Raw genomic sequence first — 23183 nt, 5'->3', positions numbered from 1 at the left:
ACAAAAACATATATACATTAGTATAAATATATTGCACTAGTATAATCATTTAAAACGAAATGAAAGGTGCATACTCCCAAGGAACATCTCATACGAGCATCAAGTCCCCCTCCTTATCTTCATAAGTGAGCACAAATTCGGATGATCCTTTTAAAAGCTTGGTGGCCTTTCTTGATTGCTCACTCTCTCCACTCAAACCTAGTTACACAATCATAATTACATTTTAAAACTAGAAAGGAATTATCTATGCAACTCATTACTGTCCTAGTCCTACTAATTTGACCTTGATTATCAAAATGTTTATGTCATCTTAAACCACTTGGTTCTAAAAGTTAGTCATTAGATTGAGGTGCAACAATGATTTAACAATAGTTTCACATCAAAACATTTAAGATCGAATTTATAGAAAATAAGTAAATTATACATTACTTATAAAAAATATAAAAAAGAAAGATTACACTCACGAATGGAAGTGATGCCTGTGGTTGGATTATCCAACATGTCCTCTCGTGCTTGGGCTAAAGTAGCATATATAGAAGAAGCATTTATATCCACTTTCCTCCCTATTGACAATCCATCCATGTTAACTTTAAGAAACCCAAGATGTCCTTTTTCCATAGAAACGATATTGTTCTTATTGCTACCATTGTACACTTTTTTCTTTGAAGTTTGCTTAAATTTATCATCCTCACATGTCTCATCTTCTTTAGAGGTCAGAGTCTTTACCTGGTTAGCCAAGCTGTTCATCCTATAAGCCATATAAGCGGTTTCCTTACCTGGTTAGCCAAGCAAGCTGTTCATCCTATAAGCCATATAGACGGTCATCCCATAACTTGACTGCTCCCTAGGAACAAAATTAATTATAGTAATGACTAATGAGTAATATATTAGTTGACACATGGAGAGACAAAATAATGGAGGTAGCCATGATCCCAATCCTTTAACAATCCAAATTAATGGAGGCATATCCCAATCTTTTAGTTATCCTCATGATCAACATTTTATTCTCTACTCTTCATCATTCTAATTAAAAAAAAAAAAAACGATTAACCCTTAACAGAAAAAATCGAGACCCCCATATCAGCAAAATAAAAATAACGTTAGAATTTATAAGAAAAAAATGGTGGAACAGAAATAGAGAGAGAGAGAGAGAGGAAAATAAAGGAACCAACACAAAATACGAAATGCCAGAAATGCGGAAATTAAAATCTTAACTCCATCAAAAGGAATAGTATGATAAATTGATGGATCATCGACTCTTTTTGTGCTAGCGATAGCGACAACAAATGGAACATGTTAATATTTAAATATTTCCTACTTAATAAAATATATAAAGATTTCCCTATTTAATTAAATATAATTAATGTATATTTATAGTGTATGACTGTTATATTAATTTTTTTGATAAAAAAATATTTTTAACTAAATTCCAAACTGTAAATTATAAGTGAAAATTTTAATTAATAATTGATTCTTCCCTCAAATAATTCAGAAAATAATTTAATTAATAATGAAAACCTGGTGTACAAGAAATTTTGCTACTTGGAGTAGCGAGATTTAACTAAATTAAAATATAAGTGAAAATTTAAATTAATAATTAATTCTTCACTCAAATAATTCAGAAAACAAAATTAGGTGTACAACACAGAAAATCTCGCTACTCGGAATAACAAGATTTAAGTAAATTTCGCTACTTGGAGTAGTAAGATTTAAATGCCAGACCTATTCTCGCAGAGATGCGTGACAACCAAATCTCGCTACTTGGGGTAGCGAGATTACGTTAGAGTCATTTTGGAAAATATTTTTCAGAAAGGGGTATTATTTAATATATATTTTTAAAAAAACGATATTAGGGGAAAAAACTCAACAACCTAATTCCAACAAGGGGAAAGGCAAGTTCTAAAATGCTTCTTGGACGACCATTTTGACATTTTCAACCAACTTACATTCGTAGCCAATGGGAGTTTGGGCATAGATGGGTTTTAATCATTATTAATTTGGTCTTCCTCCCTCAAACGACGACCAGACGACAAACGCCAAGCACAATGAACCTCCTCTCAATCCGGCGGGGGCTGTAAGCAGAGACGCATGAGGTGGTGCCGGTGGCGGTGCTGGCGGCGGCCCTAATGGTTATGCAGGCCTCCAAGCTCATTCTACCCCACTCCTCTCTCTCCTCTCCTCGCATATCCTCTGTTCTCTTCGAACCCCATTCTCTCTCCCTAGCCCTCATGCACTCTGACTCCTCCTTCTCACTCTATCCCTTCCTCTCTCCTCTCTCTCTCCCTCCTCTTCCGCCCCTCCCTATCTTCATCCCCCCTCCTTCCTCCTCCGCCTCCTTCCTCCTCCTCCGCTCCCAAAACCCTAATTCTATTACCAACCCCTGTGCAGTCTTCATTGCCGCCGGGCCACACGATGGTGGCGCCGCCGTGCTCCTCCGGTTCTGGGTCCTTCGCAAGCCCCAAGTGTTCGCGAAAGCTCGTGTTCTTTGTTCCCAGAAGGAGATTCGATTTCACGATAAATTAGGGGTTGTTGTGAATGTTAGTCACGGGATTTCAGTTAAGCTTGCCGGGTCGGTTAATTACTTTGCGATGTATTCAGTTTCAAAATCGAAGATTTGGGTTTTTGCCGTGAAAATGGCGGGGGATGATGATGATGGTGGGGTGGTCTTGAGGATGATGAAATGTGCTGTGATTGAGTGTACTGTGCCCGTTTGTTCTATTAGCATTTCATTTGGGTTTTTGATCCTGGGCGAGGCGAATGGGGTCAGGGTTTTACCCTTGAGGTCCCTTGTGAAGGGACGGGTTAGCAAACAACGCCGAGAAAATAAGACTTTGAAGCCTGATGCGGAGAATGTGAAGCATGGTGAGACATTGCGTCTGCCAAATGGGCTGATTCGGGCAAATGGTGAAGGCCATGATCCTTTGAGTAGTTTGGGAGTGGACTCGAGCTGTGCAGATGGTGGTGAAAGAATATGTGTAGGAGGGAAAACCAAGACCTCTTTTAATGGTTACTTGGAAGGAAATGTTGATGTGCATAGTGTTTCTGGTAAGCATGCACATTCCTTCTGTTGCCTTGCATTTGTTTTTATTTTTTATTTGCGAACAGAAATGGATTCATAAATATGGAAAGACAAGTAATTCTTGTCTGTTGGTTAATCTGGAGAGTACTGTTATACTGTTCTGGGCACTAAGTCTGTATGTCCTTTTCAATTCTGAGCCTTCCAGTGATGTTCTTTTGAAGGAATCAGTTTTTTAAATAGTTTTTAGGCTAGGAAGCCCTGAGACTCTAAAAACCTAAAAAATGTTCGTATCCAACATGGTTAATGCTTATCCAGTCTAAAATTAAATTAATTAATTTAATTTTCCTACACAGCCTCACACATTTTTTTGGACATGGCTCTTAACATATTTTAAGACCCCATATATCTTGAGTTTTTATTTTGTTTTTTGTTTTTTTTTGTTAGATTACTGCATGTTCTTGAGTCAATGTTTTGTATAGTTCTTCCCCTTTTTCATTTTCTGTTTTTTCTGTTAGGTAATTTTTCATAATTGATGATAATTTATGAAAATATTATAAATATTGTGGTACTTTATAGATGTGGAGTGTCAGATTAAGAAATAAATATGGGCAAAAAATGTAAGTGAAATTTGTTTGTTGAATATATATGAATAATGCGTATAGTTCGATGAATTCACTGTAAATTTACTTTACCACAATATTTTATCTATAAGAGGAAAAAAACCAATACTAAATATGCCCAAATACGTATTTTAGAAAGTAAATAATTGATGCATCCCTGTTTTTTTTTTTTAATAGCAAAGAAGTTATTAAGAAAGAGAAGAGAGAATCCCTGTTGTGTTATATCCTTACTATTTGAAAGCTGTCACATTGTTGAATCTGTATCGTGTAATGTTCGTGTTATGTGTCGGTTGGTGCTCTTAGTTTTTAAGGAAATGGTTAGGTAAACAAATCACATAAAATGCAATCAGAAAAATATGGACTACTTCCCTTAGATGATTGGTTGTTCAAGATTTTGTTTTCATAGTGTTGAACGATGTTTTAAAAGGATCAATCAAGGCCCGCCTTGAAGTTTGCACATCAGGACGTGGCAGGCCTAAAACATCTTAAGGCTCAATTGAAATTATCAAATCCCAAACAACCTACACATTACACAATAAGGCTTACACATTTGTACCAAAGGCACATATTTTGTGCCATTTTAATTGTGTGGGAATCTCATGTTAGATTTGGCTAGAAAATTCTATCAAATTGTTTATATGAAAGAAATGTCATAATATGGGTTTACAAAATAGTTGAGAGTTGCGTTTCAAATCTTAAAAATAATTTGAACTTGGTAATGTTATAGCTATATCTTGTCATGATTTAGTTCACAATTGTTAAAATCTTATGATTCATGATTCGATTCATACGATTCATATCAATTCCACACCAAATCAATTCAAATCTTACTAGCGAATCTAAAAATAATTGACTCATTGCCGAAACTATTGATTCACCTTGTGAATTTAATGAATTGATCTAAATATATCAATTCACTCGATTCTGTACCTATCATACCCTGTCAGATCCAACTAGTTTAAATCCCCCAAAACAACAATATTTTTTAAAATTTCTTTTTTTGATACACTATGACCTTCCATTCCTTATCTAGGCCAGTTTTGTGCTAAAAAAGAGGAGAAAAATACCATTTTTCACTTTTGGAGTGTTCGCTCCTTGAGATGAAGGGGCAGAATCCTCATCGGATAATGTGGTGTACTCATGTTCATTGTATTTTTAAAATTCAATTTTTTTTTTCAGTGGTTTGTTCAATTCTTATTATTTTTTTAGGTTAATTTTTTTTTTTTTTTATTTCAAGAAAGAATATGCTTGAAACATTATGTTTTTAGTTGTTGATAAACACCAAAAGTACAGTTTTTTATTATATTTTCTTGATTTCTTCCCTTAAACGGCCTAAGGTTCATTTTTTATTCATGTTTCTCGACTTACTCCCTTATTTTTCATTTGTTTAGGGAAAGCATAAACATGAAATACAGTTTTTTTATTGTCAAAATTGAAATGTACTTTACTATTTTGCTTGTTGCTTGTATATCAATATATGCATGCCATTTTGAATTGGTTTTGGAAATTTGTATTGAATCTTAAGATTTGATTCAATTCTCGATTCCCAAATCCCAATTTTGGAATGTTGATTCATGATTTAATTCTGGATTTGACAACTATGATTTACTTAATGTATACAAGTTAGCATTTCTTTAATAGCCAACAAGTACCTTTGAAGTTATATTTGATTCTTTTCTTTTTTTTTACATTTACTTGTAATTTTCTTAATTTTCCCCTATTTAGAAATATATGTAATTTATTACATATTTTTTTTCTAAAAATAAAATTCTCAAAGGCTGATGCCTTGCCTCTTAATGATTAAAATGCCTTGCCTTATACCTTTGCTTTTTAGAACATTATCGACAAGTGTTTTTACTTATGGGTTTGAGGTGAGCATGACCGTAGGATGTATCTGAACATTTTTTATTACTTAATGGAATGCTGTCAGATCAAATGCATATCCAAATATTTAGACATTTTTCCATCTTAAAGGGCTGAGTTTTTTTAATTTTAATTTTAATTTTTTTTGGGTAGTTCAGAAACTAACTAAAGACACTTAGGGAGAAAGGTGCGCTTACATCCTCCACAACTGTTTGGGTACACAACTTGGTCGGTTTCATTTGAATATTTGAAATGGTAAAAATTTAATATTTATCTGTTCTTGAGGGTTATAAACATGGAATATGCTGCCGAAATGAGAAATTGGTTATTTTGAAAAAGAGAGAGAGAGAGAAGTGATGCAAAATAGAAAGCTTGTGGATTGACTCAATTTCATAAGACAGGAGTTTGGGGTTCTGCTAAAAACAAAAAAGGAAAAAAAAAGAAAAAAAGAAAAAAAGAAAAAAAAAGAAACAAACAAAAGGGAAAAGAAAAAGAGTTTAGGCACTAGATCCCCCTGTTGTTCAGTTCAATGATTGCATATATTTTAAAAAGATATTACATGTGTACTTATTTGCTATAGCTTTTTAGGTTTATCATTGTCCATTTTTTAATTGATAATTTATCAGCTGTGCATAATTTCATGTATCAAAAACTAGTTTCTCTATTTGAAAGCATTTCTGGTTCTGCAATGAGTGATATGTCCAGATGCAGGCATTCAATTCTTATCCCTATTTGTTGGTTAGGCAGTCTCAGAATATGGACGCATAGGACTGCATCCTACTATTCTTAAACTTCATTACAAATGTTTTTATTAGCTTGATTTGTGAAGTAATACATTGTATAATTTGCGAAAGTGTGGTCAATTTTTTTCTGTTACAGAGATTACTTATTACTGCATGTCAGAGTAGCCACAAAAGTTTGAAACTTGTTTAAAAATGCCAAGTTCCAGTGCAAAAAATCATTCTGAATTGCCATAGGTTACATGGATGGAAGTCTGTGAACTGGACATAGGTATTTTGGAATATGTTCTTTGGAGGGTGTTCAGAATATGTTTTGAATTTAGTCATTTAGACACTGATTCTAAATGATATCCTGGTCAAGTTGTTTGAAAGGTATCCTTTTCTTGCAAGACATGTCCATGCAGCCGAGTAATCATATCATAATTAGTATTTTCAAGTGACTTAAGAATATTGCAATCCTAGAATGCATGTTATGAGGGAAAGGGGGTGCCAGTTTATTGGAGGTGTTGAAGTTGTTTGAAAAAGCTCAAATTTTAGCAACATTATTTTACCTTTTGTCCTAGGAGTAGAAATCTAATTATTATATTCTGATTAAGGCCGAGATTTTTAAATGATACTGCCCACTTGATGGCAAATTTATTGTAGATTTAGATTTTCAGAGTTGGACCATTGGACGGCTGATGACAATGAATTCTTAATTAGAATAGATATACCAGGGAGTTTAGCTATTTTGGGACTGGAGAAAAAGAAAAATTGGGTGTGGAAATTGGGGAGATAGGGGGGCGGGATGGAGGGGCCCTGGGTTTACAGAAAGTTTAATAGCTTCTCTTGGCTTGAAAAATAAGCAAATAATGACATAAAATATATATATTTTTAATTATTGAATTGCTATATTGTGAACATCTAACTGGGCTCTATTAAATTCCATTTTTATTATTAATTTTTTGAATAGAAAACTGTTACTTTTTAAAATTGCCTTTTTTTTTGAATTATCTAATCTCCTAGCTGCTTATGGACAGCTGCAAAAATCCTTTTTAACCATGCCATATCATCTTGGGATTTGATCTGTCTTTTTCAAAAAATAAATGAAGAATAAGCTGTCACACATTTTTCTGGATATAAAAGATGTCGACAAATTTTTCGTTTTGTTGACATCTTTTTTTTTTTTTTGAATTTATCTCTTCTCCTAGCAGCTTATGGACAGCTGCAAAAAATCCTTTTTAACCATGCCATATCATCTTGGGACTCGAGCTGTCTTTTTCAAAAGTAAATGAAGAATAAGCTGTCACACATTTTATGGAAATGATTTTAACCTCCCATCATTTTTGTATCATAAGTGCGGTTGTCCCACCTCTCTCCATCGAAAAAACAAAATCTGGAATTTTAATAGGTTCTTTCAGAAGCACTTTTACATGTAATCTGTCGCATCCCTAACCTGAAGCATGACCGGCTGTGTCCATGTCTGAGATAAATCCAACAGAGACATGAGGCTTCAAGGGTGGATGGAATACAATTTTAATCCTTTGCCTACTAGTTCAAAAAATTGTTTATAAAATTTTTGATTGGGAAATGAACAGCTTCAAAAGTTTAGTTTTTAAATTCAATTTAAGAAGTTAAAGACCAATGGAGTTGATTTTTTTTTGGGGGGGGGGGGGACAAGATTCATTTTTAAGAAACCACTTAGTTCCAACCTTCCAATCTTTAGCTTGATTACACAATAAAAGGGATACTTCCATTTACAAAAAATTCCCATTCTCCAAGTTTAATTGCATTGAAGCTTCACCATTTTATGTACTGTCTATCTCATCTCATTGCCATATTACACTTATCTATTGCATAGTAACTACATATTACAACTATTCTTCCATTCTTCAATAAATTCACAGTCATATACATGTGTAGACAAACTATCTTCCTCAGGATCTCTTCACATGCTACCTTTGTTCTCCAGAGTATCTGAATGTAGAAATTTGGGGTGAGCAAATCAGTATCAGTGGATAATTCTAACGTACTCTTAATTAATGGTTTTGATCTGAGCTCAAGTAGTATCTCAAATGTCAAATAATATGGATTTTCAACTGTCAATGTTTGAAGAAAATCCTTCACATGTTTCCTTTGTTCTCTGAACTATCTGAACGTAGAAATTTGGGGCGAGCAAACCAATCTCAGTGGATACTTCTAGTGTACCTTTAATTAATGCTTTTGATCTGAGCTCAGCAGAGTATTACAAACTTCAAAAGATTATGCATTCAACTTCAATGTTTGAAGAAAACTATCAATGATAAGTTATAATGCGCAATACTTTACAAGAATCCAACTTTTACATAGAAGCTCAATTATCCATTCCAGCCAAAATTCTGTCATACATTTCAAACTTCAAAGAAGATGGATTCAACTGTAAATGTTTGAAGAAAACTATCAATGATAAATCATAATACATAACACTGTCCAAGAAATAGTCTTCAAATTCTTTCCTACCTCCTCTATTGTAGAAATTCAAGTTTACATTGTATCCAAGATTGTTTTCAATGTTTATCAATTTCAATCCACAATATCATACTTGGAAATTATGTTGTAATTCCATTACTCAAAATGCAACAGGTAACACTGTCTTGAAATAGTCTTGTTTCTATTTTAATCACAAACTTCATCTTAATTATAATTCTAGACACAGAAATAGCAGATTACAAATAATAATAACCATAAGAAGTAATATGTTGATGCAGGAATCAAGGATCTGCTGCCAAGGAGAATTTAGAAGAAATTGAGGACAGAAGGGAAGGGAAAGAAGAAGAAGAAGAGGGAAGAAGAAGAGATGGGGAAAGAAGGAGATCCTCTTTTGGGAAAAGAACTCTCATTCACTTCAATTCAAATTGATCAATGGCATAGACCTACATGGCTTTCAGCTTTTCATGCTATTTTTAAGTAAACCAATAACACAAAATTACACATATGCCCCTAACGCTACATGAAATTACAAACACACCCATAAAATACACAAATATTACAAACAAACTCCCAAATACTCATAATCATATACTAATTAAACTAAACACTCAAATAAATTATTGATTAAACTCAACAATCCCTTGACCCAATTCTTCTTCCAATTGAGTCTCCAACAAGGGTCTGCCCATTGCCTGGCTTCTTGTCCTACATCACATGTCTTACATCATCCTTGCAAGTTTTAATTTATAACATCAGAAAACTCCTAAAATGCATGGACTTCACTTTAAACAAGTCAAATCCCTAATTTCAGCTCAAAGTTTCATTTAAACATTTGTAAAAATAAAAGTGCGGCTGCTTAAAATGAAGTGTAGAACCATCTACCCTTGATCATGTACAGAAACTGCTCATGTCGTCTTCTGAATCTGAGCAGTCTTTGTCATAATGACTCCCTTCCTCAAGTGCTCCTTCAATATCAAGTGATAATGGAAGCTGAGAGTCCTTATCAAAGCCATTCTCCGCTTCCTTGCTGCTACGGATCATCTTCTGGAAGATTACGAACATCTAACTTCTGTGTATAGTCAATTTCCTGATTGTCGTTTGTGTCCCTTTTCAAAAGCAATCTGTGCTTAAGAGCTCAGCTAAAACAACCTTCTCTTCCCCGGCTTTGATGTTGAATGTTCGAAAAGATCATTATTCCCCTTCAGTTGCATTTTCTTCTGAAGATTTTTGCAGGATCTGCCTTCATTTGAACTGGCTTTGGTTAAAAGTTGCCTGAGCTCAGTCAAATTGTCGCCCTCACTTTCCTCACCTTCGTTAATTCTAACTCTTGCTGGGCTCTGAGTTAATGAGCCCAATTCTGTTAATTTTGGGGGAGGCTCGTTGACCTTTTGAACTGGACTGAGCCCATTTCCCCCCTTTTTCTTTGATGACACATTTTGTAACTATTTTGGATGGCCTGCTAATATCAAGCCCAGACCGCCCTCTTCTGAGCTCAGAATTAGAGTTGGTAACAAATTTTAAATCTGAACTGGAGGGGAAGTAAAAATTCTACACCTGAAAGTTAGGGATTCGCTCCTTCCCGAATCTTTCCTCATCATCAGCAACTTACTGACAGCTTCTGCAAATGATCACTTTTCCGATTGTGTCGAGACCCAGTTCTGCTTTATTGGTTGCTTCTCGTGTCGTATAAGGTTCAGTGATTCACATTCTGTGCATCTGATTAGGACATCTCTGTCATGTTCAGCTGAAGGCTTGATTAGGGCTTCGAAAGGCTTCTCCACTTTTTGCTGTTCTTGCTCTCAGGGATTCAAAGAGCCTGATTTTTAACTCCTTGGAAACCCTTCTCTAGGTGCAGGAGCCTCCTCTTACCTTTGAGATGCAGGTTGATCGAGACCCAGATGCCTCTTCCTTCGAGAGATAGGCCTCCTCGTTTCAACTCATTGACCCTTCTAGTCTTTGCATATTCACCCTTAGTGACTTGAGAACCCAAAGTCCCTTTGCATAATCATCCCTAGTGACTTAAGAAACTGGGTATTTTTTCTGTTTTATAAGGCATTTTTAAATGCATGGCTTGAGGTACACCTCAGAGTGTTTTTCAGAAAAAATGCATCAAGGCATATTTTAAAAGTCGTAAATCCTAGAAGGCCCATGCTTTTTAACGTGAGGTGTACACCCAAAAGTAAAAAAGGACTTTTGACACCCAATTTGCTGCTCAAATGTAGCAGGAAATTCTGTTCGTGAGGAGCTCTTTCATGGCTTGCCAGAAAAAAAAGGCATATGCATAATGGGAACACACAACAGAAACATAAAATCAAAAAAATAGGTAAGGGCTTGAAGCTCCACGTTTGTAAATTCTATACGAGAAACCCAGAAAGGGAAGGGAATCAAGGGATGAACTGCCCTCACCCCACCTTTCACTCTCAGATGGTTGCACAAGAGCAGTTCGTTCGACAATCTCTCTTAACCCTCCTCTTTTTTTGGTCAGCTTCTTCGATCCCTTGTGGCGGAATCTAAGTTCTAAAAGCAATTGGGATGATGAATGACCTATGCTGGTATCTGGTTTGCAAAATTTCGATGAGATCTTCACAATTTCATACTTGTTTCTCTGATGATGTGTGTTAGTAGAGCAAGGGAGAGTTGAGAGAGATGAGGGGTGAAGGTTGGATTTTGAGAACTCTGTGGGATCTTCAAGAGTTCTCAAGCAATGTTTGTTTATTTATTATTTTTTTTAACTGACCCAAAAGCTAACTCCTTCCTTGGATAGCGATGTTGCTGTAGCTTTACAAGTCATGGGCAAATATGGCTGGAGTTATGTGAATTTGAAGTGTTGGAATCTTATATTATAGATTTCATGATTTATTTAATAAACTTTATATTATTTACAAGGCATATAATTTACTAGTATATATATTTATATTACAATTAAATTCTCAAAACTCTTATGCCTAAGCGTCTTGCCTCCCCTCTCTGGGGGTAACACCTCGCCTTACGCCTTTGCCTTTTAAAATACAGCATTTTGTTTCTGGGGTATACTTCTTGTTGGGATATTAAATTTGCTAGTTCATGTGATTTGAGTTCAGGGGTCTTATTCTTTGTTGGTTATCCTGGAAGTGGTAGGTCTGGGGATTGGTGGAAAACAATTGATTATTGTCCTGTTCAGTTGTTGAGGTTATCCTTGTCAGATGAATTGGTGAGTATCTTTGGTTTGTGTAGTCCTAAATGATGTATGGAAGGAATTTTAATGTTATGAAGACTATTTAGAAAAAATGGGGGAGGTTGCCACTTGCCGCTACTATGGGAATTTTTAGTTTTATTTTAATTTAGAGATTGTGGTCTTAGTGATGTATTCCTCTTTCTAATGAATAGTCCATTTGGTTATCCTCGGGTGAGAAACTTGTTTCACGCACTTTGCTGTTTAAATATTATTGGGTGAAGAGTTTTCCTATTATTGTCTAGGAAATTTTGCTTTCACCTGTTTGAGATCATTGTCTTGTTCTTTGTGTCAAATCTAGTGAAGTGGTCCTACACTTTAGGTTGAAAATACGTAGCTAATGGTTGTTCTTTTTGTAGTCATGTGGAGGTTTGGTGGAAGAGTGTTATGAACATGGTTGGGAAGGATTTAAATTTATCCAGAGTTCATAATGCACAAATCACAGGTTTTTCTTTATAGAGAGGGGCTCTCTTTCTCTGGATTTCCACTTTATAGTAGTCTTAATGAAAGAAGGTTGATGAGCTTATTTTTTTTGCGGAGTGTGTTGGATTCTTTCGTTCCTCAAATTGGATTAGATGTTTGTTTCTGGAAGGGGATTTTTCAGTTTCCTTTTCTTCTAAATCTTTCTTATCTTTTGAAACCTGCAACACCTAGTCCTTTTTCCTTTGTGTCATGTGGTTTGGAAGGTTAAGGTTCCTTTTAGAGCTTGTTTGATTGGAAGAAATCAATGCAGGAATGGAATCATAATTCCTATCCCAATTCCATTCCTTTGTTTGGTTAGACAAGATAATATTGGAATAGGGATTCCTTAGGAATGAGCATTCCTTTTATGAACGGAATTGGCATTTCATCGGCTCTCTATTGGAATCAACATTCCATTTCTTAATTCTTTCTTAAAGACAAATTACTCCATGCACAAATTATTTTATTCCACAATCATATCTCTTTGCAACCTGATCACCCACTCTCTCTTTCTCGGTCTCCTTTCTCTTGGAATCCCATAGCTTACTGTTCTTCATTTTGAGAGTGCAGCAACGCATAGGTATAGAAGCTCATCAACGATCTTGTACAAGATGCTGATGGCACAACTGTACCTCCTCAATCACTGGATGTCATTGGCGGCGGCGCTGGCTAGAATTTGCTGCACATGGTGTAGTGTTTGTATGATAAATTAGATACAAAAGAAGGGGAAAGAAATATATTTGAACTTGTTAAAGCTAGAGAAATGAAGAGTAAGGACTTAGGAAAGGTAAAATGTATAAAAAGTGAGGATGATATTGTTTTGGTTAAGGACGAAGACATTAAAGAAAGATGGTGAAGTTACTAATTATATGCATTTTTCTCCTCTTGTTTCTTTTCAAGGTTTTCAACACATGAGTTGGGTTCTAATCTAGTCATCAGCATCAGGTCTATAAAAGTATTACATCATACCCAACAACAATGTAGTTTCAAACAATCAATTCAACTTCTTTACAGTAGAAAGGCGCACCTAGTAAGGACCTTGCACCTGGTGTGCCTTAGCTCAGGTTCATGCATTGTTTAATGATCTCAACTCACTGGGCCTCATGGTTTTGTCCAATAAGAGTTGCCTCACATGGTTGAAGCTTAAACCATTAATGTGTGGCTGAGATAGCATGGACAATGTGGGATTGTGACATGTTGCCATGAACCAAGCAAAGCTTCATGCTTGCACCTTGATGTGTGTTGTGCCTTTTTGGTGTTTCAATATGCCTTTATTGACTATGGACTTGGGAGAAGGTTGAGATGGATGATGTGGTTATTTATCAACTTTAGTTGCTGATGATACTGTTCTACTTTTTTGATTAGAGGCCTGTTTCAGTTGTGATTCAAAAGGTCCTTTCTTTACCCAGAATATTTGAGGCTGTTTCTAGGCGTGAGACTAATGTTGCTAAGACTGAGATTGTAGGAGCTAACTCAGGTTTGGAGGATGTTCAAAAGTTTAATGCTGCAAAAGAATTGTGTTTTGTTTTGGTTTCTTTTGTCTTATTTTGGCTTTTTTTGGAGTAAGCGGTTAACTGACAAGGTATCTTACATTAAGAGGCCAGCAAGTTGCTTTGGTTTTATTCAGATTTTAGCCAAACAAATAAAATCAACACAAAAGACACAGATGTTCAGTGAATATCTTACACGGTAGAAAACTTTCTCTCTTACCTTGCAATTTGAATGATCATTTTTTTGTTTTTGAAAACCCTGGTCAAATTGGGTTGGGGATCAGGGGAGGGTTGTATATGGGTTGTATTTAATTGATTTCATCTATAACAGACCTGGTGTGTCAGATGTCAGTCAGATAAAAGTTGCATGATACTATAACACTAAAAGGATACCGTGAGCTTAATTCGGGCCATGGTTATCTAAAGGAAATTTAAAAAATTCAGTCATCAATGTGGATATTTAGAGAAATATGGAACACAGGGGGAGTCATGGGCCCACTTGGACTTTGCATGCATTTGATGCCTCTACGTCGAGGAGGGAGTTACTGGGGTAAAATTTGGTCCTAGTTGCTGAGGAAGAATTACCCAGGCAAACCCCGCCCCCTCCACCCCACCCCCGGGGGGCGAAAAAAAAAAAAAAAAAAAAAAAAAAAAACCTGCATCCAATCATATAAAAGGATATGCTTGTTTTGAAACATTAACTGCTGACAGCCGAATTTTTAGGACACTAAGGTCTGATTAATTTCATCTTTCTGATTAGATTAGCGAATTTTGGCTATCACCTCCCATATCTAAATACAATCTGTTAATGTTTCAAACTTCTCAGCCCTTTTAGGTCATGACCTGGCTCAAGGACATGCAGTATATTCTGTGAATTGTTATTAAGATCTTCTATCTTATATGTGTAGATTAGTGTTAGTTAAAGTCAATAAATTGCATTCTAACTTCTTTACAACCTATATCCAGACAATTTGTTTGCAAATGTTATTCTTATTTGTAGTTTGTGGCTGACGAAGTGCCCTTAAGTATTTCTTTTTGACCAGGAAATGGGTGCTCTACTCTTTGAAGAAGGGTGCTTTTCTTTGGTTAAAATCATAAGGATGCTTCCAGATTGCAAACTACCAATTATTGTTATAATTAAAATTATGATTAGGTTCTGCCCATTGTATTTTCTTCTGATCCGAATGATTTTAGCTGGCTGAGGGTAGGGTGACAATTTGTTGATTACTTTGCAGTTCTTTTTCAAAGAAAATCTGTAACATCTTTAATCTGTATATCATCAGTTGTTAATTGTCTTGTTCTCAGTGTTTCTTAGTGATAAAATCTCTGAAATTATTAATGTTGTCATTGGCTGTGGTTGCTGATGGTGTATTGAACTTGCAGTAAACCTAAGGTCTGTGAAACTTGGGCAAGACCTTGGCCAAGGCAGTGCATATTTTGTGGCAATCAAGAGCAAGGAGGATAGAAGTTCAAAATCCACATCGGTGCGATTCTCAGCTAGGGCAATTTCCATCCAGGCTTTGTCTGCAAATAAGTTTCTGATATTGGATTCAGTGGGGGATTTACACCTCTTGTGCCTTTCCAACCTCAACTTTGGGTCAGAAATAATGTGTCAATTGAGGCAGTTGCCTCACATCATGAAAGTGCGAAAGTTGGTTGTTCTCTCTGATTCCTCCGCGAGTATGCATTGCTGTTATTTTTAGTACTAGTGCTACTGCTCCTACTGTTGGGAAGTGCTTGCTACTACTCACTACCATACTCCCACTGTTCAATTCGCTAGCAACAACTAAAATCGATTTTTGGAAATTTCAACAGAAATTTTGAAAAACATAGATGAATGAACTTTGAGAAATGTTAAAATAGATGATTGTGGATAATTGAGAAACAAAATAAAAAAAAAACCCTTTAAGGCGTGTTTAGTTTTGGAAAACAATTTTTATTTTCTATTTTAGTTTTCCAACAAATTACAAAAAAGTTGGCTAATTTTCCATTTTTATAACATATGTATGAAATAAATGAATACCAATATAAACAGTTTTGGCACTATTTGCTTGTGAAAATAGCTTTATTTTTCATTTCTAATTTTTCAAATAATTACAAAAAAGCCACCTTGTTTTCAAATTTTCCATATTTCTATAGAAAAGTTGGAAAATATTTTTTTATTGTTTTCCTAGATTTCCAACTCTTACTTTGTATATGGGAGCATGAGATTCGGATCTTGGACTTTAATTTGTGTAGATTATGTATAAAATTACATCCAAATTTATGCCCCAAAATCCATGATTCCAAATATTACCTTATATAAAATTTGGAAAATTGTAAAATAAGTTGTCTTTCTTGTGATTATTTTAAAAATCTAAAAAGTAAAAAATGAAATCTTTTTTGCACATTTAAACAAATTCATTATTTTCTACCTTTTTAATATGAATCTTGAAAAATTTAAAAATAAGCTAAAATTTTTATATTTCTTTGGAAAACTAAAAGTTGGGAAATGGAAAATGTTTTCCAAAACTAAACAGGCCCTTAAATTTTTCTTATTTTCTTCAATTTTTAATTTAAATTCCCTAAATTTTTACCTGTGTATATGGATTTAAAATTTTTTGGAGATTTCATAAATTTCCCATAAGCTTAGCCAAAATTTTGCAAAAAAGAAATTGAGTCTTGATTTCCTTTTGAAACCCTCACAAAATCCGAATTTCGACCAAAAGTTTCATAAAATTACCAAAATTTAAGACCATGCTCACTAGGATGCTTTTTTCTTGGAAAATTCTTAATGAATGATAATCATGTGAACTTTTCAGATGAAGTTTTGGTTAACTTTTTTGTTGTTGGAATCTCTTGAGATAATTGTTCAAATGTTTCATTGCAGGAACTCAAACTTTTTGGATATCTGATGGATCTCATTCAGTGCACATGATGGCATTATCTGACATGGACAGTTCAGTTGATGAAAATGATAGGAGTGACAATGAGGCAAAGTTAAAGCAGATCTCAGGTATTTGTAGTATCATCTTGCAAAATATTTAAATGTAGCAGCTAAATATGCTGTTCTTGTGTTTTAGCGTTAGCCAATTTTGTCAGGTTAGTAGAGTTTTAGTTCTGGCACATTCATGTATGATTCTTCCATTTGGAAACTTGTCACAAAATCACAGCAAATGCTTTTCTCTTGTGTGATCTCTTGCAATCTGTGTACCATGGACACTTCTATGAGGTAGCCATGTCTGTCTGACATTATATACATGTATTTTGATGCTTCTTTGACACTTTAAGACACTGGCATTTGGATATGTATAATTATTTTATACTTCTTTAAGGCTGTTCAAGCAGAATAATGCATTGAAGTAAATTTTTTATTTTTAAGAAAAAAATTATTTGTAAAACATTATACTGCTGGTTTATTTAAAATTAAAATAAACTTGACTATGCTAAAGAGTACTATATCTTAAGAATTGTTATTGGAGGGAAAAGGAAGTGGAATAAGCATATCCATTTTTTCTTATTGTTCCTCTAGCTTAGTTTTAGTTTATCAGTTTGCTCAGCATGGTCAGTTGCACTTGTGCAATAGTTCTTTCATTTTGCAAACTTTTTTCTATTTAAATTTAACATTCGAGTTTTATTTCTGTGCTAGCTATTCAGGCATTATTTACTAGTGAAAAGATTCAAGATATTGTTCCTCTGGCTACAAATGCTATTTTGATCCTTGGACAAGGTAACCCATTGGTTCTTTCAATTAATCTTTTTTCTTGGTTTAGTTTAGGGATAAAAATTTATTGTTCTTATTGCTATATGATTTCCAAGATATAAGATATCAGTGGTTTTTGTCAGATATTGAATTATGAGTAAAATTGTTAAAATGAAGTCCAATATGGGTCTCACAAGAAACTCAAGAATAGCAAGCTTATAGACTAAAAAAATCTTGGATTGTGGTGTACACAGTGTGGGCGTAACTAACAATAGCGAGTGCAGCGGGAAGTGGTAGTAGCAGATGTTACATAATGGGAAGCTGGTGTAACGGCTGTGAAATTTTTTTTCAAGCACACTCAACCTTATGCTTATTAGTGCATTTGCATGTTTTAAGCTTTTGACCCTTCTTAGAAAGAGAGTTGGTGTATTTTGGACCCTTTAGTTCAACTAAGTTGTTTGGTAAGGCAAAAAATTTACATTTGTTTCAAACCACCATTGACCAAAAATTATGTGTGTATATATTTATACTTTTTTATTATTCTTATGTGTGATAAATTAATTAATAGAACAAAATACATTATACACTATTAATCTATTAGACACATTAGACATTTGAATAAGACAAACATACAATAACTAGAAAAGAAAAGAAGGTTGAAATTGAAAAATATAGGACATAAATATTAAATTGCTAACATTATCAAAATAAAATGTTTTCCTAACATATTAGTGATACGAAATTGTTAATTAATGCATCTCTTATGACTATTTAAAAAAAGTATTAAATTTTGTATCATTAGCATCATCATTATAATTTGTTTTCCCCTTCTCACCCCATAGTATATTGAGAATGATTTATGAAAAAGTGGGGGGACAAAAGTGAGAAGAAAAAGTAAAAAATAATTTTTTTTCCATAATAGTTTTTTAGCGGTTACATGGTGGCTGTAGCAGCCTTTACTTCACGGTCAAGGTCCGTAACAGCTACTATGGGCATGATGTTTCTTCCCACCAATTTTGCGGTGTGTAATGGTATCAAGAATCCAAAAAAAGGTTATGTAATGGTGTTGCATAACGGTTGTGGCTGTTATTTTGAAACCAAGATAGAAAGTCTTTGAAGAAAGGCAAACTCAAAAGTGGGGGAGTCGACACCGAGGCATCAACTTCAGAGGAAATTTTATCATCTCGATCGTTCAACACACCCAATGGTAAGGGTAAGATGACATGCCTCTTATGTTGAGGCGCTCACAGAGTTACTAATTGTCCTCACAAGTCATCTCTCAGTGCTTTATAAGCTTTCATTGCGGAGTGGGTATTGCGAGACGATGAGGATTAGGAGGAAACTCCCAGGATGGGTGCAATGCGGTTAGTTGATGTGTTGGAGGGGCAGACAAAAGAGATAAAACATATCCAAGCTAAAGGGTTGATGTTTGTGGATCTACGGATCAATGGGAAGGGCACCATGCTATTTTTTGATACCGGGACTGTGCATAATTTTGTTTCACAAGAAGAAGTGTAGAGACTCAACTTGACCTTAGATAAAGATTCAGGATGCATGAAAGTAGTTAACTTTCCAGCTTTGCCTACTCTGGGAGTAGCCAAGCAAGTGATTGTAAAGCTTGGACAGTGGGCAAGACATGCGAATTTCACAGTTATGTCATTGGATGATTTCCAAGTGATTCTAGGAATGAAATTCTTTAGGGAGACTAAGGCGGTACCGATGCCTTTTTCCATTTCCCTTTGTATAATAGGGGACCACCCTTGCATGGTGCAAACCGTTGCGAATAATGGAGATAATGAGAAGTCATTTCTTTCTTCTAGGCAACTCAAGAAAGGATTAAGGGGAATTTAATTATCTTGCCACGCTGGTGGTAGGTGAAGTAAGCCAAGAATGGGTACCTACTGCCATCTAGGCTATGTTGGATGACTATAAAGTTGTCAAACCAAACAAACTACCTCTGAACTTGCCTCCATGACAGGTTGTGGAGCATGAAATTGAGTTGCTCTCAAGGGTAAAGCCGCCTGCTAAAAGGCCATATAGGATTTCACATCTAGAACTAGCAGAGTTTTAGGAAACAACTTGATGAGTTATTGGAAGTAGGTTATATAGTCGTCCTTCCAAAGCATCGTTTGGAGCATTCATGTTGTTTTAGAGGAAACATGATGGGAGGATGCGGATGTTTGTGGACTATCACATGCTCAACAAGGTGACTGTGCCCACAAGTATCCCATTCCTCTAAAAGTTGATTTGTTTGATTAGCTAAGTCATGCAAAGTACTTCACCAAACTTGATTTGTAGCCAGACTATTATGAGATGGGGATGTACCCAAGATGGCTTATATGAAACAGTATGGGGCATATAAATTCTTGGTGATGCCATTTGGGTTGACGAATGCGTAGCTATGTTTTGCAGCTTGATGAGGCAAGTATTTCATGAGTATGTCACAATTTTGTTGTGGTATACTTGGATGACATTGTTGTCTACAGTTCTACTCTGGAAGAATGTAAGGAGCATCCGCGGAAGGAGTTCAATAGGTTGAGGGAGAACAATCTTTATGTGAAAAGAGGGATGCTCTTTCGTTTTGTTGTGGTATACTTGGATGACATTGTTGTCTACAGTTCTACTCTGGAAGAATGTAAGGAGCATCCGCGGAAGGTGTTCAATAGGTTGAGGGAGAACAATCTTTATGTGAAAAGAGGGATGCTCTTTCGCTCAGCAAAGCATCAAATTCCTTGGTTATGTTATCGAGCAAGGTTATATTCGGATGTATATGGCGAAGGTGAAGGCTATTCAAGATTGGAAGATCCCAACGATAGTGAAGGAGTTGTGTTCTTTTCTTGGATTGGTCAACTATTGCAGAAAGTTCGTGTTAGGGTATTTGAGGACTTGTTCTTTTGATAGAATTGCTAAAGAAGGGTCAAGCGTGGAACTAGACAAAGAAGTGCTCAGGAGCCTTTGACAATTTGAAGGTTGCCATGATGAGAGATCCGATACTTTTGCTCTTCTTGACATCATGAAACCCTTCGAGGTATAGACGTATGCATCAGACTATGCCTTTGGGTAAGTCTTGTTTCATGATGAATACCTATTATGTACAAAAGCCAAAAGCTTAATGAAGTAAGCACATAAGTATGCAACTCAAAAGAATGAGATGCTAAGGGTAATACATTGCCTTTGCGTGTGACGACATTACCTACTTGGGTCAAAGTTTGTGGTGAAAAGAGATAACTTGGCCGTTAGTCATTTCTTTACACGACCAAACTTATTGCCTATTGGCAAGAAATCTTGGCGGAGTTTGGAGAAATTTATAGAACAAACTTGGACCCCTCCAGTTTGTTTTTTTGATGGAGTGGAAGCGTCAAGTTTGAAGTTAAGTTTTTCATTCAAACTTTGAAGTATATAGCTACCATCACTACTAGAATTGCAAATGAATTGCAAAAGATCGGTGAGTCAGGTTTAAGATACTCGTATTGTGGTTGAACTAACATCAAGGGAAGTAAGGTTGTTAAAGAGCTTGAGTCTATATGTCGATGCACTTAGAATTCCTTCGGTGAAGGACTCAAACACCGTTGGAAAGATCTTCATCTTGAATTGTATGGATCTTTCGGAATCAGTTCCTTCATCTTCACGATTTGGAAGGTGAGGATTCTTTAATTTAAATTTGAATTATAATGGGGTTAATATAGATGGATCCCATGGTATTGGGCCTATGAAATGTTAAGAGGTGGACTGTGGTTAGTGGGTTGATAAGAAAAGGAACTGTAGTCTCAATTATGTTGCAGGGATAGTGTTATACAAGTTAGGCCTACCAGAGTCCAATTATAATGATATAATAGGAGAGACCATCCAAAAACAAGAAGGCTTGGTTTTGGGCAATCTAAATAAATTGGATTTGGCTAAGTCTTTTGTGGGTATAAATTTGATAAGAGAAATCCCATTAGGAAATTGAGGAGGATGCTTAGATGCCGTAAACACAGTAGAATAGAGAACTAGGGGTATTATCTAGACTGGTTTGAAGGTCCACAGGAGTTCAAGCACCACGCAGGTAAGTTGAAGGCAAGGATGAAGTGAAGTAACTCAACAATGTCAGAAACAAGTATTCTTGTTCATCAAGTCCTTTGTTCTCTGTTGTTTGCCATCGAGATGGCTCAGATTCCTCTGAATTTTTTGGCAAATGAAAGTGTGTTGATTCTGATGATGAAATGGAAGTATGTGTGAATATGAAAAAGGGCACTTACTAGATGATCTATGGAATTGTTGAAGAGGAAAACTTGCCTGCAAACACATACTCTAATTTTTAAAATATTGGCTTGAACTCCTTGGTTCGAATAAAAGGGAGGTGGGGTAGGTAGCCCCACGAAGTTCTTTGAATAAGCACATGTTGGTGTTCGCCATTTGAAGAACATTGACTACAATGTTAGAGAGTTGACCGAGAAAGGATCTTTGGTCATTGTTCCTATTCTTGAGCATAAACCCATTGATATCCTCAGTGATTCTATTTTTAGAGGTGGTGGGGGATGATGCAAAAGAACTTCTATTGGCAATGACCTTCTTATTTTCAACAAGATATTCTTCCCACTCCTAATTAATCTAAATATACAGATAGTATTGTTCGCCATAGGGAGGAATCTAATGAAGGAGATATTAGCCTTTTGGGGGGTGAGAGACAAAAGAGACTTGCAAAAACTCTATGGGGAGATGGGACATGGGGTGAAATTGAGGGTTTGTCCTAAAACATATGGGGGCGAGGGGGGGGGGAGGAAGGTTCAAAAAAAAAGAACTAAATAAGCTAGCCTTGGATATAATTTTTTTTCTTTTTTTTTTTTGGGCTTTTTTTGGGGGGAAGGGGGGGGGTTTAAATTGTGAAGCTAATTAGTTGGAACTTTAGGGGTTTGATTTGGGAAGAGTTTGTTAAAATTCTCTTGAGATAATGTTACTTAAGGAAACTAAATTGAAGAGTGTTGATTTTTTTTTGGGTAGGAGCATGGTTTTAAATCGTGGTATCGGGTAGTGTAACGTAACGATAATGGGTGTAACGGGAAGTTGGAGTAGTGGATGTTACATAACGGGAAGTGGGTGTTATGGTCGTGAATTTTTTTTTACGCACGCACAACATTGTGCATATTAGCATACTTGCATGTTTTAAGCTTTTAAACATTCTTAGAAAGAGTTTTAGTGTATTTTGGATCCTTTAGATCGGCTAAGTTATTTGGTACAGGCAAGAAGTTTACATTTGTTTTAAACCACCATTGAAAGAAAAATTACGTGTGTGTTCGTATTTAAATGTCTCATTGTTCTTATGTGTGATAAATTCTATGTGTGTTAAATTAATTAATAAAACAAAATACATTATACACTCCTTAATCTATTAGACACATAAGGCATACGAATAATACAAATATAAAGTAACTAGAAAAAAAGAAGGTTGAAGTTGAAAAATATAAGTTGAAAAATATAGAAAATAAATATCAAATAACTAAAATTATCAAAATAAAATATTTTGCTAACATGGTAGTATTTTCAAATTGTTAATCAATGCATCTCTTGCGAGTATTTAAAAAGAATAGTAAATTTTGTATAATTGTCATCCTCATTATAATATTTTCCCCCTCTTGCCACATAGTATATTGAGAATGATTTATGAAAGA

General features: G+C 35.2%; 2 protein-coding genes across 2 annotated transcripts in view; one reads left to right on the top strand and one right to left on the bottom strand.

Annotated features, from left to right (window-relative positions):
- Positions 1 to 88: 88 nt before the first annotated feature.
- Positions 89 to 759, bottom strand: LOC131145779 (auxin-responsive protein IAA13-like). The gene is made up of 2 exons (XM_058094989.1): positions 459 to 759; positions 89 to 198 (listed from the first exon to the last, which is right to left on the bottom strand). Exons 1-2 carry the CDS (start codon positions 757 to 759, stop codon positions 89 to 91), a joined length of 411 nt encoding a protein of 136 aa, XP_057950972.1.
- Positions 760 to 1929: 1170 nt separating this feature from the next.
- The window catches only part of LOC131165664 (uncharacterized), a 35862-nt gene continuing 14608 nt past the window's right edge, over positions 1930 to 23183 (top strand). Inside the window, exons 1-4 of the mRNA XM_058124042.1 lie at positions 1930 to 3045; positions 15237 to 15533; positions 16723 to 16848; positions 17482 to 17562. Coding sequence (XP_057980025.1) covers positions 2127 to 3045; positions 15237 to 15533; positions 16723 to 16848; positions 17482 to 17562 — 1423 coding nt within the window. The 5' untranslated portion in view covers positions 1930 to 2126. The remainder of the gene's footprint in view (positions 3046 to 15236; positions 15534 to 16722; positions 16849 to 17481; positions 17563 to 23183) is intronic.

Source organism: Malania oleifera, chromosome 1 (genome assembly GCF_029873635.1).
Source record: "Malania oleifera isolate guangnan ecotype guangnan chromosome 1, ASM2987363v1, whole genome shotgun sequence".
NCBI classification, from domain to species: domain Eukaryota; kingdom Viridiplantae; phylum Streptophyta; class Magnoliopsida; order Santalales; family Ximeniaceae; genus Malania; species Malania oleifera.
The sequence above is the reverse complement of the archived record's forward strand: the minus strand, read 5'-3'. Positions and strand labels throughout refer to the sequence as shown.

Coding starts and splice junctions, on each gene's coding strand:
- LOC131145779 (XM_058094989.1), bottom strand. CDS start 759: ATGGCTTATAGGATGAACAGCTTGGCTAACCAGGTAAAGACTCTGACC. Junction 199..458: donor CATCACTTCCATTCGTGAGT/GTAATCTTTCTT, acceptor TTGTGTAACTAG/GTTTGAGTGGAGAGAGTGAG.